At 33.7% G+C, this 15068-nt stretch overlaps 1 protein-coding gene across 16 annotated transcripts in view; it reads left to right on the forward strand.

Annotated features, from left to right (window-relative positions):
• The window catches only part of MYCBP2 (MYC binding protein 2), a 282822-nt gene that overhangs the window by 202970 nt on the left and 64784 nt on the right, over window positions 1-15068 (forward strand). For 9 of the 16 annotated variants that reach the window (XM_023186011.3, XM_026446684.2, XM_026446690.2 and 6 more), the window contains 2 exons: window positions 3650-3772; window positions 6686-6865. In XM_023186011.3, the coding sequence (XP_023041779.2) occupies window positions 3650-3772; window positions 6686-6865 (303 nt within the window). The remainder of the gene's footprint in view (window positions 1-3649; window positions 3773-6685; window positions 6866-15068) is intronic. The other 7 variants (XM_026446697.2, XM_026446700.2, XM_026446702.2 and 4 more) reach the window with 2 other exon arrangements.

A 15068-nucleotide genomic window follows, 5' to 3' on the forward strand; every position in this document is an offset into this window, starting at 1 on the left:
TTCCATACCAGTCCAGGACTTAACATTTTATCCCTTCTATAATAAAATGAAAATTCAGTATTCAAACTACCAATCTCAGTACTTCTCCCAGGCAGCTTCATTTGATTGCATTTTGTCTTAGGGATAGAGCATTGAATAAATGCATAGTATCTTTAGAGTTTCCTGTTGTTAGATTTTCAAGTTTAAATTTTATTTTACCTTTTTCAACATTGATCTCACTTAATAAAATATATTCCTTTTTGTCCCCCTCTCTTTGATATCTTGGTGGCAAAAATTTGTTCTTCAAAGTTGAGACCACATTATCTCTTGTGTGAAGCTGTAACTGATCACAACAGAGCCAAGAATTTCTTGTGTTCCTAAAGAATTCTGCTCACCACTAGAAAAAAAATTGGTTCTATCATAGTGAAGTTCATGTTTATTTCTTCATACCCAGTTATGAGTCCCTTGTGGACAGGCACATGGTTTTTGTCTTTGCATGCCTAGTTCTGAAACAGTTTGACACATACTAGTTGCTCATGAAGTTTTGTAATACAACTTGAATTATAAAAATAATAGCACATCAGAATAAGTATGTAAGCAAACATGGACTTGTCTGCCAAATCCCAAAATTTATAGGATGAGGTTAGATGAATAAGAGAACATGCATCTTTATTCAAAAGATAATAAATTTATAATACTTATTATTCCAAGAGGCAATATGACCATAAATATGGATTCAAAAAAGGTTTGAAATTTGCAGTAATGATGGAGTACCTTTGGAGATATCTCCCTTTTTCCCCCCACAACACACCTTTGAGGTAGGTGATAAAATCTTCAATTTGTAAGTAAGGAAACTCAAGCTTGTAGAATTTAAAATGATGTGTCATTGTTGTACAGTAGGTGACATAGCAGATGTAAGACTTCAGCCAGAATCTTCATTCATGTTTCAAATGCTGTACTCATTACACCATGCTGTACACATTGAGAACAACTTGAGAACCTACCTCCTCCCCTTGTTTTTCCCAGATAAACTTTTTTTAGTCTAAGATGATGTGGTCAGAAAATAATGTCCTGAGACAGTAGAACTATTCATTTGAAAAAGATAAGGGTTCTGCTTGATATAAATCAACATTTACTAAATGACTTTTTCACTTACTATGTGCTTATTATATATTACTATATATTTACCACATATTCATAAATTTTTAAACATTTTTCTTTATATAGGAATATTCAGATATAAATGAAAATACCTAAGGTGAAATCAATTTTATTTAAGATAATTTAAATATGAGAACAGCTTAGGCGACTTCCAAAGGACTTTTCTAGCTTAACTGGTAGTACAACAAAATATGTAAGAGTGGATTCTGAAGTAGGACTGCCACGGTACTGATCCCAGCTATACAACTTTTTATTCATGTGACCTTGACCAAGTTAACCTAATATCTCTGTGCCTCAGTTTTCCCATTTCTAAAAGGATTTTATAAGGCATAACCACATAAATTTGATACGAAGACTAAATGAGCAAGTAACAGATAAAGCTAATGGGTGGTAAGTTAGGTATGATTGTTAAAACGCAAAATGCCTTCCATACTAAGAATCAAGTTTTAACCTGGGAAATTTTATTCTTATAAACTTAGAAGATAGAAGCTTCTTGCAAGATAAAATGCCTCTTAAGTTAGAGTATCATTTAAGAGAAGTTTAAATTTTTCTCTGTAAACAGTTAATCATCTTTTACTCTTGATACATAGATACAGATATAAATATTTGGTGATCATGTAAATCTTAATATTTAAATATAAAACCTAGAGCGATAAGGAAAGAAATGATATGAAGTTAGTGCCTTTAAATCACTACTATTAGTTGATGTGCTGCCCAAATAATCTGTTCAGTGGTGATAATATTTAATATGGAAATACAAAGATTTGGCACTATGGTAATTTATATGAAGTCGTGTGAGTAAAACAAAAGCTTTCCTCTTTGTAAAAATTCTCTATTGGTCTTTGAAATCTGTAGTAGGTAAAGTTACTGCTGTGGTAAAAACAGACTTCACTCTGGATGCTTGACCATTCTTAGTCTAGAGGGGAAGCAGTACTATCTTTTCTGTTCAGTTTACTGTTCATGGGTGGTTTTTTTTTTTTTTTTTTTTTTTTTGAGAAGGAGTCTTGCTCTGTCACCCAGGCTGGAGTGCAGTGGCACGGTCTCCACTCACTGCAAGCTCCCCTTCCCGGGTTCACACCATTCTCCTGCCCCAGCCTCCCGTGTAGCTGGGACTACAGACGCCCGCCACCGCGCCCGGCTAATTTTTTTTAATGTATTTTTAGTAGAGATGGGGTTTCACCGTGTTAGCCAGGATGGTCTTGATCTCCTGACCTCGTGATCCGCCCGTCTCGGCCTCCCAAACTGCTGGGATTACAGGCGTGAGCCACCGCGCCCGGCCTCATGGGTGTTTTTTGAAGAAACATTCCACTGCTGAAATAGTGCATGCTGAAGAGTATTGCCTAATAAGGGAAGTGCTAGGATTGATTTTTTAAATAAAGTCTACAAATGCTGGTAAAGGGATAGATTATACAGTACCACCGGTACAGCAGAATTAAAATTTACAGGTAGGAAGGAAACACTCTACCGCACCCTGTCTGTAGTTCCCTGTTCTGTTTAAAGGAATATTGACTTTCAAAAAATATATTTAAGATATCTAAAGATATTTTAAAATAAGATATTTAAAAATATATTGAAGATATTATTTTTATAAGGTTATTTTAATGGAATTAATACCTAAATATATTTAAGATATCTAAAGATATTTTAAAATAAGACATTTAAAAATATACTTGATATTTCATTTTTCGTAAGGTTATTTTAATGGAATAAAATACCTTTTCCCCCCGATTTTACTTGACAGACTTTATTTTGCCTTTTCTGGCTGGCATTAATATGGATATTTAGCTAAGGTATTGTTTTATATTAGACAGAATCTTGGAGCCTCCTGATTGTTCATAGGGGATTAATTTAGTTTGCATATTTTACAGGTCGCATCTTGCCATTTGTAAATGGATAAAACATTTGCCATTTTCTGCTTGAAATAAGAATTTGATACATTTATAGACTTTGATTATGTAACATTGTTTATTATTATCCTTCTATTTGGGAAAAATATCTTTATGTAATAAAAATAAAAAGTTTTCCATAATTTTCACATTCATAACTTAGAACAGTTAACAAATGAAAATTCCTTTTGGTACTAGATATTAGTTTTTTTCTCTATTCTAATACTAATATACAAAATACTTTCATTTCTGGTTTATAGGTTATTCATTTTTGTTTTACAAAAATCTCTTGTATAAATTTGTTACAAATACTAAGAGTTCCTGGTCCAGAAGTATTAGTATGCATTCAGTAATATATCCTATCACAATAAAAGCAAATTGACTTCATAAGAGCATATCTCATTTCTAAATTTCACTGTGTATTTGATAAATAAAAATAAAGATTTGTCAGGTGCTTTGTTAATGTTAAAATGACCTGGCTGGTATTTTAATTTATCAAATCTAGACATGAGCTTATTTTAAAATCTAATCATCATAAAATCTTTTGCAATTTTCTGTCTTTGTTGTATGAATAGGGAATAGCATATAAGAAACTAATGTTATAGCTGTGGCTTTTATTGTAGAACAAGTTCTTCTGGATCAGAATTCTCAAACTCCTCCTCCAAGCCCTTTCTCAGTGCAAGCTTTTAATAAAGGGGCAAGTTGCAGTGCCCAAGGATTTGATTATGGACTCGGAAATAACAAAGGTAGGTGTTTAAAACTAAGTATTTTACTTACCTAACTTCAATATTTTTTATTACCTTCTCTTTTATACACTTTTTATTTGTGTTCACCCATAAATCTTTATTAAATTAAAATTTGTTTCTGGAAAGCTAATACAAAATGTTTACAAAGGTCTTCTTTTCATAGAATTTTTTTTTTATTTTTTTGGTTTGTTTTGTTTTGGTTTTGGTTTTACCAGTTTTGGCTTAAGTTTCTGAGTGTGCTTGCTTATTTTTTTTCTATTTAAAAAACACTCATTTTTATTTCATATCCTAAAGATTCTGTTTCACTAAATCTAGTAAAATGTTATTTTTATCATCCACTTATTAGGATGGTAAGGTTAATGAGCAACAAAGAAGTTTCTAAATTATCCATTTAAAATCAGACTATTACTTAAATAATCAGACTATTACTTAAAATAATATTTTAAGTAATGTTACACATGAGCTTTATAAAATTTATGTGGTTTTGAATTTCTAACCAAGTAATCTTAATTTAGAATTATGTGAAATGATATGTTTGGTTTTAGTATCTGTAATAAAACCAGAAAGTTGTAAAAATTTAAAAATCCAAAGTCATATGAATATAAAATATATATAGCTGTTTTGGCTGCATTAATGGAAGAGACCAGCATCATGGACTGTCCAAACAATAGTTAATCTTTAAACAATTTATGCTGGAGGTTCATCAGAAATTGCATTTTTATGTGAATTCACACACTCTTGTTCTTTCCTATGTACCTGATCTAGACTCCTTCAAAATCAGCCCTATTGTCCACAGGTAACATACAGCTGGGTCATGGGTAAAAGGGAGCAGATAGCCTACGTGGAAATAATTTTACTTTAATTTTATTTAAATTAATTCACAGGACTTGATTCCAAGGGACAAATACAGTGTCATTATACCTGACTTGCGGAACAAGTGAAAAAATAAAAAGGGTGAACAAAATACAGAATTACATCAATGTATAAGGAATATTCTGTTTAAAATAAAACTACTTCTATTGAATAGCTTCGTTACTTTCCACAGGGTATTTTTATGAAGGAAACCTAGCCACAAGATTTTTTTTTACTCCCTTGAATTAGCCTATCCCATAGGATTGGGTATTATCTGCTCACTTACTTCGGGGTACCTGATTTCCATTAATTTAAGCTAGATCTTTGTACTTACATAGTGTAAATGCTTGGTGGTGTTTTCTTTATGTCCCTTTCTCTTTACCTTTGTCAACTCTTAAATTAAAATCTCAGCATTTGCTTACTGCTACTATATCTCTATATAGTAATGTTTTACAGCCTTGTTTAACACAAGTTGTATGCTTTCAGTCTTTAAAATGTCTGTCATTGTACTGATAGCTATCACAATAAATCAGTGTTTATAGTTTATTAAAATAAATGTAAATGTTTAAGAGACACAAACATTGCCGAGAAAATTTGTTATTATATAGAAATAATAAAGTATTACTTTTTAAACATGTGATTTTTGTGAATATCGTTCAAAAAATAGCATGCCTTATGCCAGGCATAGTGGCACATGCCTATAGTCCCACCTACTTGGGAGGCTGGGGCAGCAGAATCACTTGAGGCCAGGAGTTTAAGGATGTAGTCTGCTATAGTCGTGCCTGTGAATAGCTACATGCTCCATCCTAGGCAACAGAACAGGATCCTGTTTTTTAGAAAAAAATTAGTAAGTCTGCTTTTATTAACAAGCTTTTAAAATATTTAGATGGAGCAAAGAAATAATAAGAAATTTAAACTTGATGAAATATATCTGACTTTATTATCTGTAACAGTAGTTCCCATTTTAACTCTTAATACTGTCCAAGATCAAAGAACTGTTTTTTGTAAAAGTTTTTTTTCCTGAAAACAATATTTTAGAAAATTCTTCATGATCGCTAATTTTTTTCATATAATCTACAGCATTTATTTATTATTTCAAAAGAAAGATATGTGGTTCATGTACACAGTTCTTTCCACATAAATCTATCCCTTGTAGGTACTTCAGTTGAAATTTTTGCATATGAAACTTTATTATATTTAGGAAATATGACTAGAAGGTTAGTATTTTACAGTTTCTGCATCACCTAGTCTGGATGTAGTTCCCTCTCCCCACCTCGAGCATCATTTAAACTATTTAATGTACATATTCTCACAAATAAGGAGTTATCCATCAGATTATTTCATTATCTTAAAAAAAATTTTGTGAAATCTTTGGGTTCAAGGAAAAATGTTAGAATTGATATTTTCGATATTATTCAAATTAGGTAGCTCATAATCCTTTTTGTCTTATAGGACTTACAGATTTTTAAATTATTCCTCTAAGCAAAATATTTCATGCTTTTAAAGTAGAATTTCTTTGGCAGTAACAACTTAAAAAAGAAAATATTAATTTATAACTATAATGTAAACACATTGCTATGTTAATAACATACTTTGCCCGATTAATTGTGCTTTTTAAAAGAAAAACTGCTAATTGCTTATTTTCTGCATGAAATATACTGCCGATGAGGCAGGGTGGTATTAGTCATTGTTCGGAATTATGGAGAAGGCATCCTTTACTTAGATCTTCATTTATGTATGTTCAATATTGAAGCAATTTGTCAAGGATTCTTCATAGAGTCTTCATTCTCCCATACATAATGAGAGATATTATATATGAATGTAAATGGATTTGTTTTTATAGATGGGCTTCTATATAAGATTTGGTGGGGTGCTTCCATTAAAAAAAAAAAAAAAAAAAAAGCATGCAAAATTTGGTCCCTAATTTGAAGATGATTAATAGTCACCAATTTTCACTCATTTCTGAATTGGCATGGTTTTATTTAGTGTTCAACTCTATCTGAATGTCATAAAGCACCATTTACTTTGCCATTTTGGATGTTAATGAATAACGAGTTGTAGTTTTGACTGTTTTACCCACTGCAGGTGACCAACTGAGTGCCATATTGAATTCCATTCAGTCACGACCCAATCTCCCAGCTCCTTCCATCTTTGATCAAGCTGCAAAACCTCCCTCTTCCCTAGTACACAGCCCATTTGTGTTCGGACAGCCCCTTTCCTTCCAGCAGCCTCAGCTTCAGAGTAAGTCTGTCAGCCTTACCTGCCTCATCAAGCATTTCTGAAGCTTTGTTCTGAGTTATTTATCAGTTACTAATTAGTTATCAACTCACCTGACTGGTTTTTTTTAAATTAGGATGTTATCCCCTCCCACATTTTTGAAATATTTAAGCTATTCTGAGCTAAGACATTCTGCAGCTAAGACATTTAAAGTTGCTTTAAAGTTCATATGCATGACTATGGTAAGCATCACATATAGGGACACTTTCAGTGGATTTTTGTTACTTCAGGATGTCCTAAAAGGATAAAGCTATTTCACTGTATCAGTGGGTAGAAGAAAGACTGTACTTGTTTGGGCAGGTTTGTTTGTTTTTTCTGAGTGAATTTGGTATCTATGAAATGTGTGACAATTTAGGTTTCCCGGTTTTCTCAAATTGTTGTTTCCTGTCTTTATTTTTATTTTTTTGTTGTTCCTTATATGTTAAATTGATCATTTGATTCTAGTTCTGCCTTTTAGGATTGCTCTAGTCCTTCATCCATGATAGTTATTCACATTAGTTTGGAAAAGATATCCAAAAAAATTATCCTTAACTGAGTGTTCTTTTTTCTTAACCTCCTGAACCTTCCACATAAACTTTTCAAAGCTCTATTCAGTGTGACAACAGTCTGCTCTTTTTGGCATTCAGTTCTCATTAATTGAATCAGTTAGTTTGTGAAAGTCTCAGCTTATATACCATTGTTCAGATTCAATTGTACAACCTCTCTGCTTTGGTAAACGACATTCACACTTAGGTCTAAGTTATTTTTTATGGAGAAATACTTTAATAACTGTTACTAGGGTCATGTAAAAGAGTGCTAGCTGGTTTAGTTTTTATTAAGAACTAGAATAGTATGTAGCTAGCAAATGATGTTATTCATTACTTTATCCACTTTAGGTAAAAGGTATACAAGAGTATAAACTTTTCTGGGTTTCCACTATCCATTGGGAAAGTTTAATTAATGAAACTAATTAATTTGGAAATATAAGTACTATCAATGTCTAGCTTATTATCATCTTCATGTATAATATTAATTTGAATGTTAAGAGAAGAATTTCAAATAAACAAAATAGTGTCACGTGTGTGAAATAGTTTTTTCCTTCTATGATAAATATTATTTCAGAAGAATGAAAAGGAAGTGAAGAGTTAGTTTATTAATTTTGTGTTGCATCAGACTTTTTACATTTACATGTACTACTTAAGCTTCAAGAAGTTTTAAAGGTAAGGACAAGGGGAAAAACATAGAGGAAAAACATCAGGATCAGTCAGGTAGAAAATTTATACTAGAAAATTTAAATTCATTCATATTCAAATTCAGTTTTAAACGAAAAATTGCCTATGTCATAGCAGTAGCAGACAAAAGAACTAAGGAGCAAGGAGAACCTTTTTGTTCTATCTAAAGAATCATTGCAAGTCTTTACAAAAACAAACATAATTACTATTTTTATTTTACCAAATTTAATTAATAAAATATTTCAAAACAGTAAGCAGTAATAAAAGTTGATTTGTGTCTTCCAGGGAACAACAGTTTCTAGGTGACATTGTGTCAATACAATTTTATGCATACGTGTTATCAGTACCAGCACTTTATTTACCACTGTCTTGGAGCAAATTTGAAATCATGGCTTAACTATGTTTCAATTAGCAATTTTCTGAATCATTACTTGCCTATAGTCCAACAATGGAAATTACTTAGATCTTGTTTTAAACTTCTTATTCGCAACAGGATGTCACTAAATTTTGACTTCCAAATTCCAGAAAATGGAAGTCTCAATCTTTAGCATAACAAAAAAAAAGTATGGAATCTGAAAATAGGTTTAATTTTTTTAAATAGTTCAGAATTGTATTTTTGACATCATATTAGGAAAGGTAAATGTGGCAGAGTGCCAACATCTGTTAAGACTCCCCAAGCACGATATTCTTCCCTGAACCTCACTGCCATGTATCCCACTAGCATATCACCTATACTTTAGAAGATGGTTTGTTCATAGTGAACTTCCCTAGGCTATTTAGTAAAATGAGAATCATTTTTGTCTTATACCTTTGTGATACTAAATAAATCATTATGTAGAAGACCGTATTTACTGAATTTTGTTTATACTGATAGTCGCCACTGTGTACTAAACATTGTACTTAAGCACTTTAATACAGCCTCATTTGAGATACTGTCTCTTATCTCTGTTTTACGGAGACAGAAACAGAGGCTTAGGGAGGATAAATGATTTGTCCCAGAAACATACATAGTAAAATGGTAGAGCCAGAACTTGAGGTCAGTTCTGTTGACTACAAAGGCTGTTTTAAAAATTCAGCCTTACCTCGGTAAATATTGCAAAATCTATTCTAATATATATATTTTTTAAATTTATATTTAAACCAGGTCTGGCATCTAGAGTATTAGCTTTGCTCAGATTTGATTATTTTTCTTTTTATAGTTTGTTTTTTTTAATGTAACAGTAGTTTGAATGGAAAAAAAGATTTCCTAAATACCATAACTCAAGATCCTGGTTAACAAGAAAAATTCTACAAAGAAACACATCAACTGATGCATGGTTTAACTTCATCTAGCATTTCTGTGAGCATTATTATCTGTAATTCTTTGGGGTTTTTTTCTGAATCATAGTTTTTTCACCTATCTTTGGAAATTTAAAAATAATCTGGCACGTTAATTTGATACCTTTTCTTTAGAATCAGGCAACATTTTATTCTGTAAAATAGAGTATTTGGTAATTTTTAAATTAGCAAAAATTATTTGATTTTATATACATAGAAATTATTTCAAGTGTTATTCTAGTGAAGTAGAATGTTACAGAAGTAAAAGTTAACAAATTTCCCTTATGTGTATGCACACAGAGACATGAAAAAGAAAAGTGTGTATGTGGGATTTTTCTTTACTGTTCTATAATTTATTTTTTAATGTTAAAACTAGTTATATAGTTTTTAGAATTGGTAAGCAATTTGGCAATAAAATTTTAGTGGACCAAAGTGGAGAACGATATCTGTGGCTGCTTTCTTTAAGAATATTACATTCCTTATTTTCATTATCCCCATTTCTCTTGAAAGCTTCATTTTATGTCCTGTACCTTCTGACAGTGTCTTACACATCACAGGCATTCAAGGAGTGTTTATTGACTATAGGTACTTAAGATTAGCATTTCATCAATTTAAGATCTTGTGTTTTTCTATTGTGGTATTCCAGTGTTTCCTCAGAGAACATCTTCAAAGAAGAGAATTTATTTCTTTCACTTAGTAATTGAAGCCAACTATACTGTGACAGTATGATGTATGATAATTGCAGGTTTATACTGATTGAATTCTAAGCAAGATTCTCCAACTGAGAAACTATATTGCAAATGACTTCATTTAAACATAGCATTTTATCACTTTCTACCTACTGCTCCAGAGGGTGAATAGTTTTTCAACTTTTATTTATTTATTTGTGGTGGAAAAATGGCAAATAAAACTGAAGACAATTTACTTTTCTCCCAGATACTTTTATATAATTTTTTTTATTTTTTAATGTTTTAATTTTGATGGGTACCTAGTAGACATCTCCCAGCAACTTTAAACATGAAATATACAATATATGTCAAAATACATGGTACTTTCAAGCACAGATATGATAGCTCTAGATTAGCTTGCAACAGGAGTTTTTCTATTATACTCGTAAGTCACATTCTTATGTGGGACAAAAAAAATGTTAAATGTGACCCCAAAATATATTTGGATATCTGCATGACTATTTATTTACATTTGAGAATACAAACACGCTGAAGTACTGTGTTTACTTAGCTTGTAGAACATAGTCGTGGGAAGACTTTCAGCTCAGATTTCCCCTCTGGCTACTTACTAGCTCGCTAAGTTATTTGACAGGTCTGAATTTTTGTTAGCTCATTATAAAATGGGATTCCCAATAAATGTTATCTTTTGATATTATTATTGCCTTTTGATGCAAATACTTAATACCTCTCATGCTTTGAGGAAAATATAGAAAAAGTCCCTCTCTGAAAGAGAGCGGTCTATTCTCAGTGTGGAATGAGCTGCAGGAAGGGATTTAGAAAGGGACAATGAGGTTTCCTAGCTCCTTTTGGGTCTATTTTTGCAATATAATTTGATTACTTGTTTTAAGATTAATTCTTAATGTATTTAGACTACATTCAGATGTTAGCGTGAATGTTAGCATAAAAGCCAGGTTTGTTTGTAAGGCTTAGACTGGGTCATTTCTACCCTGGATTATAATCTCAGCACTGTATTTGTCAGTTTGTTGTTTGCCTGCTTTGAAGGTAGGTGGATGAAGCACTTGATTTAGGAAGGAGGACCGGTAGGATTTAATCCGTTTTAGAAAATTAGAGTCAGCATTTTCTAATGCTGGTTCAAATATCGAAGTTTAATAAAACTTTTCCACTTTACCCTATAACATCTGTCACAACAACCAACATATTTATTTTAGTTTGGGGTCTAACATCTCTAGCATCCCTACAAATACTAATCATTTTATTCATTTACTGAGCTGAGCTATCTTCTTAGTAACATAAAAGCCTTGACCCAGGTATTTTGTTTTGCTGCTTCATCAGTGATTTATTCATCCACCCTTTACTTCATCGTAGGAATTCAAACTGCAAAGAATGCTGATGTTTCTAAAGACATTTTGTCCCAGTCATTTGTTTGCTTTCTCCTGGCTTTATTTGACCTTTTATCTCTCCCTCTTCCCCTACCTCTTTATTGGCTACTGTGTTTATTTCACCCTTCATTACCATCTTTCTTTAGATGACTTACTCATTCTTCCATTTATTCATCTGCTTTTATTAAGTATCTACTCTGTGCTAGATTATGGTGATGAGCAAGGTAAAAAAACAAACAAAAAAAAAACCATGATCGCTGATCTTGAAGGCTTCTAGAATATTGTAAGAGATAACATAGTTAAAGAAAAAATGATGGCATGTTTTAAGTGCAACAAGAGCAGCAGTCACAGGATGCAGTGGAAACATAGGAGAGAAAGCATCTGGCTCAGCTAGGCAAGATTAGAGAAACATTCTAGAAAGAGGCAGGTCCTCCTCAGAGTGTTGAAGGACTTGTGAGAATTTATCAGGCAAGGAGGAGTGAAGATGAGGAAGGAGGTTAATGGAGCATTCCAACTATAAGGATAAAACGAGCTACGTTACAGAGATCCAATGAATCACAAAGTATTTATTGAGTCCACCTACGTGCCATGCAGTGTACTAAGCACTGTTCATGCAGAGGGCCGGTTTGGAGTAACGAAACTCCAAAGTTTGATTAGAATAGGTTCAGCAGAAAAGGCGGAAAGAGAAATTGGAGACAATAAGTATAGAGAAGTGTGTCAAGATTTGATCTAAAGAGAAGATACGAGGAGAGAAGATAGAAGATCTGGAGAGGTTTTTGTTCTGTTTTGTTAATGGAAAAAAATAAAAGTTTATCAAGGTTGTTTTCTAATGAGAGTAGTTCAGTTGAAAGAAATATTAATAATGCAGGAGGGTAAGGAGAATTACTGGCACAATATTCTTTAATGGAAGAGGGGATGCAGATCAGGTATAGTGGCTCACACCTATATTCCCAGCATTTGGGGAGGCCAAGGTAGGAGGATGGCTTGAGGCCAGGAGTTTGAGACCAGCCAAGACAATGTAGCAAGCCCTTTTTTCTGTAAAAAGTTTTTAAAAAATCAGCCAGGCATAGTGATGCACACCTGTAATCCTAGCTAAGTGGGAGGCTGAGGCAGGCAAATCACTCAAGCCTAGGAGTTTGAGGCTGCAGTCAGCCATAATTGCATGCCACCACACTCCAGCCTGAGCAACAGAGTGAGACCTTGTCTTTGTATGTGTATAAAATCAAGAAGAGGGGATATAGTCCAGTGCAAAGTGGAAAGGTTGGCTAAGTAGGATCATAAATAGTTACCATCATAACAAGCAAGAAAGAAGAATGTATATTATTGGGAGCTGTTTTTTCTAAGTAAAATAAGAGGCGGTTATCTACTCAGAGTTACCATGGAGAGACTGCGTTGATAGTTTGAGGAAAGAGAAGATATGAGATAGTAAAAGCTAACATATGTCAAATATTTATCACGTGCCAGGCACCATTCATGGGAATCAACTTTGGTCCCCATCCAAGAACATGGTTCATTTGAGAAACTTCAGGCATGTGCAGCTTTAAGTGACCTAGTGACAGTGTCTTATATTAGAGAGGATGGGGCTGGATCATGAAGGGTCTTGTAAGCCATACTTATTTTAGACTTTACCTGTAGTGAATAAATGGAGAGAGCACGTGGAGGAAATTGTCGTGCAGAATTTTAAATAAAAAGTGATATGATCCGTTTTACATTTGTGACAGATAACTGAAAATATGAAAAAGGTCCTGGAGAAAGGGAGAATGTTGGAAGCAAAGAGTCCAGAGAAGAGCTGAGTAGGGTTTAAGCTAAGGTTAATTGCAGGGAGAATGTGGAAGAAATATTTACACAGTGAAATGCTTAGGACCAGCCTGGACAACAAAGCAAGACCCTATCTCTACTTTAAAAAAAAAAAAAATTGCCAAGCATTGAGGGCTGCACCTGTATTCCAGGCTACTTGGGAGGCTGAAGCAGGAGGATTCCTTGAGTCCAGGAGTTTGAGGCTGTAGTGAGCTACAATCCAGCCTGAGTGAACAGAGCTAGACCCTGCCTCTTTAAAAAAAATAAAAGAAGTGACATGCTGATTAAAGTTAGGAGCCAGTCTCAAATGACATCCACTTTTATGCTCTGTTTTGAAAGATAGTATCTTACCTAGTATGAAGAATAAAGAATAAAACCATCTTTTAAGAAAAAATGAGTTCAGTTGGGTGACTTAGCTCCAATTGGCTATAATATAACTTGAAATTGAGAAACATATTTAGCATTCTCATAAAGATGACATTGTTGACTGACAAGTGGAAAATATAAAATTATTCATATATTACACACATTTTATTAAAAATATTATTAAAGCATTCTCATGGTTTTGCACTCAATTTAGAAAGGATTAGGTCTGCTACATCTCCCACTTTGTTATTCTCTCAAACGTCTATACTGTAGTATTACACTATAATAATGTTCATTACTTAAGCTGAACAAAACAAAATGTTCATTTTTTATAATCAGACTTCTCATCCTTATCATCAGATTTTCTTTCCTCCTTTTGTTTAAGAAATGTGCATCATTAGCAACCAGTATGTCTTATGATGGCATAATTTCAAGTGTTCTAGGGGCCTAAGAAGTTATCCAGCTCTCATTTTGAGGTGAGAGAATTCTTGCTGACTTTCCCAAAGTCATAGCTGGCTAATCTAGGACTTGAACATGAGAGTCTGCTAACTCACTCCAGTGGTTTTTTCCAACTACATCTCAGTTATCTTACATAGATTGCAAGAAGTGAGAAAGATGAGGTCATTTAGTCCAACCTTGCTATTTTATACTTTAAATCCCTCAACAACATCCCTGATAAACTTTTGCCAGGCCGGTAATTAACAGTATCACAAGGCCATTCTGATTGTCTGTGTTTCTCAGTGCTTGTTAGAGCAGGGATCTCCAACCTCCAAGCCGCAGACCAATACTGGTCCATGGCCTGTTAGGAACCGAACTGCGCAGCAGGAGGAGAGCATTACTGCCTGAGCTCTACTTCCTGTCAGATCAGCAGCGGCATTAGATTCTCATAAGAGTGCAGATCCTAGTATGAACTGTGCATGCAAGGGATCTAGGTTGAGAGCTCCTCATGAGACTCCAATGCCTGATGATCTAAGGTGGAACAGTTTCATCCTGAGACTATCCCCCAACCCCCCTCTGATCATGGAAAAAATATCTTCCAAGAAACCAGTCCCTGGTCCCAAAAAGTGTGGGGACCATTGTGTTAGAGAAATAAGGAAACCCTCCTCCACCTGCCACTTAAGAATAAAGGAAACAATGGAACAGTTCCCCTACTTTCCGTAATTAACATGTATTCCCATTTTGAGGCAGTGAGTTGCTGGCACCTGTTTTCTCCTTTCTCCAAACAGTACTTTAAAAGTATCTTATCCTGGCTGGGCGCAGTGGCTCATGCATGTAATCCCAGCACTTTGGGAGTCTGAGACAGGTGGATCACGAGGTCAGGAGATTGAGACCATCCTGGCTAACACGGTGAAACCCCGTCTCTACTAAAAATACAAGAAATTAGCCGGGCATGGTGGCAGGCGCCTGT

This window comes from Piliocolobus tephrosceles, chromosome X (assembly GCF_002776525.5).
Source record: "Piliocolobus tephrosceles isolate RC106 chromosome X, ASM277652v3, whole genome shotgun sequence".
In the NCBI taxonomy this organism is placed as follows: domain Eukaryota; kingdom Metazoa; phylum Chordata; class Mammalia; order Primates; family Cercopithecidae; genus Piliocolobus; species Piliocolobus tephrosceles.